This window comes from Pagrus major, chromosome 21 (genome assembly GCF_040436345.1).
Source record: "Pagrus major chromosome 21, Pma_NU_1.0".
NCBI lineage: Eukaryota > Metazoa > Chordata > Actinopteri > Spariformes > Sparidae > Pagrus > Pagrus major.
Window position 1 is genome coordinate 12,070,475 of NC_133235.1, and position 8,474 is coordinate 12,078,948.

The 8,474-nt window shown below is 41.4% G+C and overlaps 1 protein-coding gene across 1 annotated transcript; it reads left to right on the top strand.

Moving 5' to 3' along the window:
• Window positions 1-1,215: 1,215 nt before the first annotated feature.
• Window positions 1,216-7,588, top strand: ednrba (endothelin receptor Ba). The gene is made up of 8 exons (XM_073491513.1): window positions 1,216-1,328; window positions 2,152-2,615; window positions 3,558-3,670; window positions 5,332-5,536; window positions 6,132-6,281; window positions 6,554-6,687; window positions 6,804-6,912; window positions 7,423-7,588. The coding sequence occupies exons 2-8, from the start codon at window positions 2,205-2,207 to the stop codon at window positions 7,555-7,557; spliced, it is 1,257 nt and encodes a 418-aa protein (XP_073347614.1). The 5' UTR covers window positions 1,216-1,328; window positions 2,152-2,204; the 3' UTR covers window positions 7,558-7,588.
• The last annotated feature ends 886 nt before the right edge of the window (window positions 7,589-8,474 follow it).

An 8,474-nucleotide genomic window follows, 5' to 3' on the forward strand; every position in this document is an offset into this window, starting at 1 on the left:
AATTAGAAGTTCTTGTGGTTTTATTTTAAGAAGTACTAACAACACCACTGGTTTGAAATAGGTTAGAAGTCTGGTGTCACCTTGACGACTGTCCAGGTTGAGAATTGTACCAGTCTAGTAATTAAATGTGACATGTTCTGAGTACTGAATGTTTCAAATGTGTTCAATTTTTCATTAATGACTTGTGATTCACAGAATAAATACTGGCAGATATAGCAGCTTGGTTCCAGAGATGGCAATGTTGGTCGGTACAAAAATATTTTGGATTGCCAGGAAAGTTTGTACAGACATTCATGGTCTTCAGAGGACATATTTTACTCACTTTGGTCATCCAACAATATGCACCAACGATAACATCTTGCATCTGAGGCTTCGTTACTTCTGCCAATGTACTTGTGCTTTAACCTGTGTCCGTTTGTTTGTCGGCTGGTTGGTTTGTGATCAAGATTACACAAAAACTACCAAACAGATTTCCAGGAAACTTGGATAGAGGATGGGACTCAACCAAGAATAGACCCCATCAACTTTTGGTGCAGATCCTGTTAGCACATTGTACTGCAGGTTAAGTAAATGCTGATAACAAGAACAAGTAAATACTTTAACCAAATCTGTAGCAGGGACTCATGTCTCTTCTGCATCTTTCTACATGTGATTTCTCATTACAATGAGTTACAGCATAGCGAACAGGGTGCACTTATCTACAATTTGACTGCACATTGGCAGCCTGATAAGGTCCAAGTGATAGGACTGCTGTGCATGCAGATTGAATGAGACGGCTCAATATCAAATACTGTTCTTTTTTCCACTGTTTGTCTTGCGAAAGAGAACAATGGGATAAAACTGGAACATTTTAACAGGACAAATAAAAGAGCAACGACCCACTATAGACACTATAGACTCACCACTGAGTACCACACACTATAACTCCTTATGAACTGATTTTACCCAGCTTCCTCTATTAAAATGAGGGCACTTTGATGAACACTACATAACCCCTCCTCTGCATAAGAAGAGGAGGGGTTGGAGGGCAGGGATCAACTCAGCAGACTCTTGAGACTGTGTACACTGAGACTCAGCAGCCAGTACTGGAGAGGGGGGAACCACCAGAGGAGCTGACTGGAGCCTCTAGATCACAGATCTGGAGCTTTTTTAACTTTGACACCAGAGTGGACAGCTGCTGTTGGAGATGACTGGACTGTCATTGCAGGAACAAAAACCTCCACTTTGGGAACTTTCCTCTGTCTTAACCTGAGAGCTTGAGGGTGACTAGGGGAGTTTGATCTTGGACGCGTAAATATTGGAGGATTTGTAGCTCCCTTAGGAGTTAGGTAAGTAATAACTACAATAGCAGTGGCTGGAAAAGAAGAACTGAGTGGCTAAAGGACTGAAAACCCTTAGGGAAGACATTTCAATCAATTCTCTTCATTTTCATGACTAAATAAACAAACTGGCCTTAAAGGACAACTTACTTTGTTCATATGTGGCGGACCCTGCCACCTTTTCTAGCTTCAAACAGTGTTCTGGAGATCTCATTTTCCTCTGAGAACAGCTTTTTTTTTTAGCTCCGGAAAAGATGAATATTTCTAAGTTTGTATTATTACCTCATTAGTATTGTAAATACTAAAATTCTGAGTTTGAATTTATTTTCAGAAACTACATAGCACCCCTTTAAATATCTATATAACTTAAACTGTGTGTCACCATTTAACACATTGATAAAACCTGAAAGTAAGAGCTGTCTTTCTGATGTAACTATTTATGTAACTATTTCATTGCCAACAACAGCTGATCTGATAGAAATAAAAGATCCTTCCCTGCTCACCCCAACAAATCCCACTCACCTTCCAGCCAAAATAAAGATTACAATACTTTACCTCTTTTCTGACCCTCTATCTCGACCTTACAAGTTTATTACGGTCCCTTAATTAAAAACGGATTTATTAAAATATATGAAAATAATGTTTTTGCGGGTTGTGTCTTCCAATCTTAATCCCGAGTTTATTACTGAGTTTATATGGATATGATGGTCGAGTGAGTCAAAGTAAGAAATGTTACCAGAGCCTACTAGACAGTGAGGTTGTTGTCCTATGGCATAATAATACTCCTGTACTCAGATAACAGGCGTGAATACAGTACTTTCTTTTGTTCCAGGCTCTCAAAGAGGATCAATTGGATAAAAGCTATATTCACAACCAAACTGCAGGATGAAGACTCATCTCCTCTGCTTGGAGTTATTCCTCTTGGCCGGTCACACCCTTGTGGCCAGTGGGCAGCAGGACAAGGATGACATGTCCAGGGACTCTCTTACTGTTACCCAGAGACTTGGGCTCGTAGAGAGAGACGTGCAGGGTCCGGTGAGGCCCAACATGTCCTTTCCCCGCCACCGGCTACCTCCCATGTGCACCGGGCCCACGGAAATCCGAGACACCTTCAAGTACATTAATACAGTGGTGTCCTGCCTGGTGTTTGTTGTGGGCATTATTGGTAATTCCACTCTGCTGAGAATCATCTATAAGAATAAGTGCATGCGGAACGGGCCCAACATCCTGATCGCCAGCCTGGCACTCGGAGACCTGCTACACATCATCATCGGCATTCCAATTAATGTTTACAAGGTGAGTCTAGGTGCAAAACATGGCTGACAAAAACGTATATACCATGTACTGTAGGCCTGGCAACAGATGTTTGAGAGATGATTTTCTGCTTAAAAGTATTTTTTGTTTCCAGTCCATTCAAAACTCCCTTAGCTTTTCAACGAATTCTACTTGCGCTCTTGTTATGTCCCCTTAGAGTTTATTCCAATAGCTTTTTAAGGTCATATGCAAATATTTTGTTGCATATTGGACTTTAAACCCCTCACACACCCTTTCATAGCACACACGCACATGTGAGAGCACACATACGCACTCTTGAGAAGGGGCTTCCAAGTATTTTTTGTACGTGTTATTACTTTACTGGATTCTGAGCCCCTCCATATCCCCTTGTGTCTCTGGCATGTTATTATCTGTTCAGCTCATTGTGTGTATGTGTGAGAGAGAGAAAGAGAGAGAGAGAGAGTGTGTGTGTGTGTGTGTGTGTGTGTGTGTGTGCGAAAGACAGAGAAGGCCAAAGTATCTGTATATTTGGGTAAGGGGGCAAGCATGTTAAAACAACTGGACGCAGTTGCATACCAGAGCAGAGACAGGAGAGACAGGGTGGTATGGGGAGAAACGAGGACCACATATGACTCCAATTGATGTACGCTCACATTCCAGTCGCTCATCTAAAGCAGACATACTGTACAGGTTTAGCAGAGTGTTGTTGTTCTCCAAGAGCTACCGTACCTCTCTGGATTACGGTGTCTTGAGGTCAAAGAGAGGCCTTCTTGTTTTCAAAGACAGACCAAAAACAATAAACCTGACTATGAGAAAAAAATGTTGACTGCTCAGGTTCATGCATATCTGATTGACCCTGGATGCCAGAGGCTGGGGAAAACAACGCGGGGCCAAACAATTTGCTTCACTAACTTTCATGGTTTAACTCTCTCAACAACTCTTTCTGTCCGTCTCTCTCTCCAGCTCCTGGCGGAGGACTGGCCTTTTGGGGTGACTCTGTGCAAGCTGGTGCCGTTTGTCCAGAAAGCCTCAGTGGGGATCACAGTGCTGAGTCTGTGTGCTTTAAGTATTGACAGGTAAACCCAGCCACAAGCAATGCACAGCCCAAAACTCACGCTTCCTCTCATGTTAGCTTGTTATCGTCATTTCCCAATGCTACATAACCGGTCAGGGATTACAGAAACATTTCAATGACTTTTGACCTCAACTGTAGTGTGAGCTTGAGATAAGGAGTCTTAACAAGAATTCGTTTTTTTCATAGTCAGAATCTTCAGATGTTACGCCTGCATGCCCCAATTGCACAGGGGCATTAAAATGCCACATCAGGCTACAAAATCTTGCAACTCACTGGTAAAAAGAATTTAAGGTGCCTTGAATTCATACTTTCAACAAATGGGGCAGCATATCACCAGAATAACTGCTAACTTCTGCCAACAGTATTCTGTTTTATACATTTATGACTGTAGCTACTCTTAGCTTGTTAGCTCAGTCAGCCGTCCAGCTAGTCAGACTACCAGGAGAGCGCTGGTGCTAGCACAGGAGCTTTGGACTGCTGGGGGAAAGACGTTTTCAGGCCCGCGGCTAGCTGGTTAGCATGCTAACTTCAATAGATATGTCTTAAACATCGAAACTTTTTATATTTTTAGTTATCGTTTGAATGTTTCAAACAAAAATTCTTACACATTTCACCTTTTAGTATATATTTTTCTTCCGGAGCTGTTGATGGAAGCAGCTAAGGAGTGAGCCATCTTGCTTTCTTCTCCACTCTGCGAGAGTTGCTCATGTGCAGTACCGATCTAGCACTTGGCAGGAGGTAAAAACATTAATGAGCTGAACATTAACCAGCTAGTCCCGGTCTGGCCAGGTCCGAAGCTCCTCTGCCAGAAGGGTAAACACCAAGACTTCCCCGGTGCTCCGAGCTCCCAGTCTGGACTGCTAGCTTTGAGGCAAAAAAGAACTAACGGCAGCTACAGTTTGCAGCAGTTAGCAGTTAACCTGGTAATATGCTGTAATGTATTTCTTTTGAGTGTGAAGTCAACAGTTGCCAAATTCTTACATATTGCACCTTTATTGAGGATTACCTATGACAATTAACATGATTTTTTGTTGTTATTTTATAACCGCTAAGAAATCAAACAACTTGTATAGAGGCAAGTACAATTCTGACCCACAGGTGAAAAAAACCCCATTAATGCTGAATCCTGTAATGTATGTTTAAGTTTTGTCAGTTGGGATGGCACCAGTATACTTAGACCCTGTTAAGGTTTTTGATAGTAACCTTACACTAAAAGATTAAATTATTTAAAAAATAGTGTACACTTTTGGAAAATAAACACATTCAAAACAATGAATCCAAAGCTAGGCTAAGAATGGCAGTGGGATCCATAATAACACCCATGAGATGGTTAGCTTAGCTTAGCTTATCACAAAGACAGGAAGCAGGGTGAAAACAGCTAGCCAGGCACTGTCTCAAGTACAAAATCTGCCTAAAAGCTCTTCTAAAGCTTATTAAATCATACATTATATCTTGTTTGGTTAATCAGTACAAAACCAAAGAATAAAAACAGCACCTTGTAGTTGGGCTGGTTCGCTAGGTTAAGCATTAAATACAAACATTTGAGAGGTATTGATTTTGTCAGCTTGTTTTCAGCAACAAAGTGAATAACTGCATTTTTCCATAAATGTCAAACTCTTATTCATTTATTGGTTAACTGACTGCACATGCTGGATCTTTCAGGTATCGTGCCGTGGCCTCGTGGAGCCGTATCAAAGGGATCGGAGTGCCAAAATGGATGGCTATCGAGATAGCGCTGATCTGGATATTATCCATCATCTTGGCTGTGCCAGAGGCAATAGCCTTCGACATGATCACCATGGACTACAAAGGTGAACACTTGAGGATCTGTTTGCTGCACCCCATGCAGAAAACGAGCTTTATGAGGGTGAGTTGTGACACACAGACCTTTGTAGGTATATAACTGAGTGTGGAGAAAAACAGTGTGTGTGTTGACACAGCTGTGAACACTACAAACCTGCAAATGCACATAAAATACACACTGACACATACAGGCCCATGGAGATGCAGATGTTGGCAGGCATGCTGACTCGTGCATGAATATATGTGCATGCTTATCATAAAGGCATACCCTCTCTGTCATACTGCAGAAGCTTCCTGGGTGGATCAGGGTTAAACGGAGTTTACAGATAATGGAGTGTTGTTTAAAAGAGAAACAGGGTATATTGCAGGAGTTATTAAGCTCTTGGCTAACAGAAAATACCACAGCGTCTGTGTATGTGTGTGTTCACGTGTCTTCGATCAACGTTAAATTGACAACTATGAACAGATTTAATTCCACTGAGGTAGTTTGATAAATTGATTTACAAATGGAAGTCTACAAGTCCCTCACCCCGGTCCTGGCCAGACTGGGGATACGCACCATTAACTTTAAGTCCGACATGTTTCACCTTTCACTTTAAGGTCTATCGTACAGATGTTGTGCATAATCCAGTGCTGTTCCCTCATTCTTCTCTGTGTAGTTTTATAAATCAGCGAAGGACTGGTGGCTGTTCGGTGTATATTTCTGCCTGCCGTTGATCTGCACCGCTATTTTCTACACCCTGATGACCTGTGAGATGCTGAGGAAGAAGAACGGTGTCCAGATCGCTCTCAGTGACCACCTCAAACAGGTCTGATGATGGTGTTAATCTTCATGGGTCATATGTTCACAAGTGTGCTCTATTAAAGCTATAAATAACAAAGTCATGACTTTTTACCACCAAACTTAATCCAGCTGAATTTGAAAGTTCATTGTGATTTGTTTTGATTTATGAAAACAAATCCTTTCAAAAAAAGTTTCGAGCGATATAAATTTCACAAATGTCCTTTCTGGGCCAAAACTGTCAGTGCAATCTGTTACTGCTACGCTGTGATTTATGTGTGTTTGTGTGTATGTGTTCAGCGAAGGGAGGTGGCGAAGACCGTGTTCTGCTTGGTTCTGGTGTTCGCTCTGTGCTGGCTGCCTCTCCACCTCAGCCGTATCCTGAAGCTCACCATCTACGATGAGAAAGATCCAAACCGCTGCGAACTGCTCAGGTATGGGAGAAAATACATGTCAAAACAGAGAGTAGACTAGATAATCTAGTAGAAAAATGAATCACCCTCCAGAAAGGGAACGGTAGAAGACTAATGTGTCTCTGTGACCCCTTTAGTTTCTTTCTGGTGTTGGACTACATCGGCATCAACATGGCATCCGTCAACTCCTGCATCAACCCAATTGCCCTCTACATGGTCAGCAAGCGCTTCAAGAGCTGCTTCAGGGTAAGGTGCAACTTAGTCATGAACATATGCACATGGAGAATGAAAATGTGAAAGAAACATTTTGGAAAATGCGGTTAGATGAGCGGTTTGATACCACTCTAGCAGCTGGTAAGCTTAGCTTAGCATGAACACCAGAGACAAGTAATAAAATCTAAATCTTGCTAATTAATATTTTATATCTCAACCCTGATTCCAAAAGATTTGGGACGCTGTGTAAAACGTAAATAAAAACAGAATGCAATCTGGTAACAATGATAAACATGTGGTTAACTACTTGGTTTGGTTCAGGAAAATATCATGGTTTGGGCTAAAATAAGTATTTTAGTTTTGTCAGTTACATCACCTTTATAAAATTGGTAATACAAGAGTGAGAATTTTATGAACAGCCCTTCTGAGGGTTGGAATAACAGGTTTCGGACAAATTAACTTTCGTTCAATGGGATAAGAAAAAAAGAAAGAAAGAAAAAGAGGGAACCTGCCTCACAATCTCTCTTGTTACATCTCTTGTAGTCCTGCCTGTGCTGCTGGTGCCTACCGGCGGAGATGCTGATGGATGAGAAACAGTCTTGCATGAAGCTGAAGGTCACTGAACGAGCCTCCGACCAGAGCAACTCCCGCATGACCAACAAGTCCACTACAGCCTGAAGAGGGGCCTAACTGTGAGAAAGGTGGAGATATGAGGACAAAAAAAAATTTAAATACTGAAGTATGGGTGCCTGAATGAGGAAAAAGTGTTCAGTCTTGCCACATCAACAACATTATATGAAGGATCCATCAACTTTTAACAGATGTGCCTTTGGAAACCAGCCCCAACTGAGGCGGAATTCCTTTTATCCTAAAACTCTGAACACATGCTATTATGGACCGCTAAACACTCTCCGTGTCCAAGAAGAAATGAGCATCCGTGCTGTCCATAAGCTGTATTCTTGGAAAACAAGCGTGAGATGTGTGAAGCAGGCAAACTAATATCAAATATGGAGAACTGAGCAGGGGCGGAGTTCAGCAAGTGTTACGTAAAAAATTGGGTGTCGTGGGTTGATAAGCAAAGACAGCTCATCAGGCTCGCAGCCTGGATAGTGAATGTGTTTTTTGACGGTATGATTCTTGCAATATGTTCTGCATTGTATGGACTACATTAGAGTGTGACACAGTGTTTGGTGGGGCTAGCAGACACTGCAGAAGCTTGGAAGATATTCATTCATTTTGTCATGTATTTTCATAATGTGTATATATGTGTTGAGCATTTTTGCATACTTTATCACTTGTTACATTAGTGCCTTTAAATGTATTGTCCGTGTGTTATGTTTCCCCAATAGATATTGAACTACTGACATATGATTTCAGCTGGTGGCCTTTGAGCTATTGTATTATACTGTTCAATTTTGGGCCTGTTCTTGAGGCTTTACTCGCTCTACATTATCTCAATCTAACTCCTTTCCTTAGCTGGTTTGAAAAGCGGAATGGGTTTCTTTTTTTTCAATAAATAAAATGATAAATATGAGAATAAAAAGTCAGTTGTGTACTTGTTTTTAAGAAAAGCATCAATTTTCTAGCCGTTATCT

Bases quoted from the DNA above. Each gene is read 5' to 3' on its own strand.
- ednrba (XM_073491513.1), top strand. From the start codon at position 2,205: ATGAAGACTCATCTCCTCTGCTTGGAGTTATTCCTCTTGGCCGGTCAC. The intron at 2,616-3,557 runs GTGAGTCTAGGT...CTCTCTCTCCAG, and splicing joins TTCCAATTAATGTTTACAAG to CTCCTGGCGGAGGACTGGCC. The intron at 6,282-6,553 runs GTCTGATGATGG...GTATGTGTTCAG, and splicing joins TCAGTGACCACCTCAAACAG to CGAAGGGAGGTGGCGAAGAC.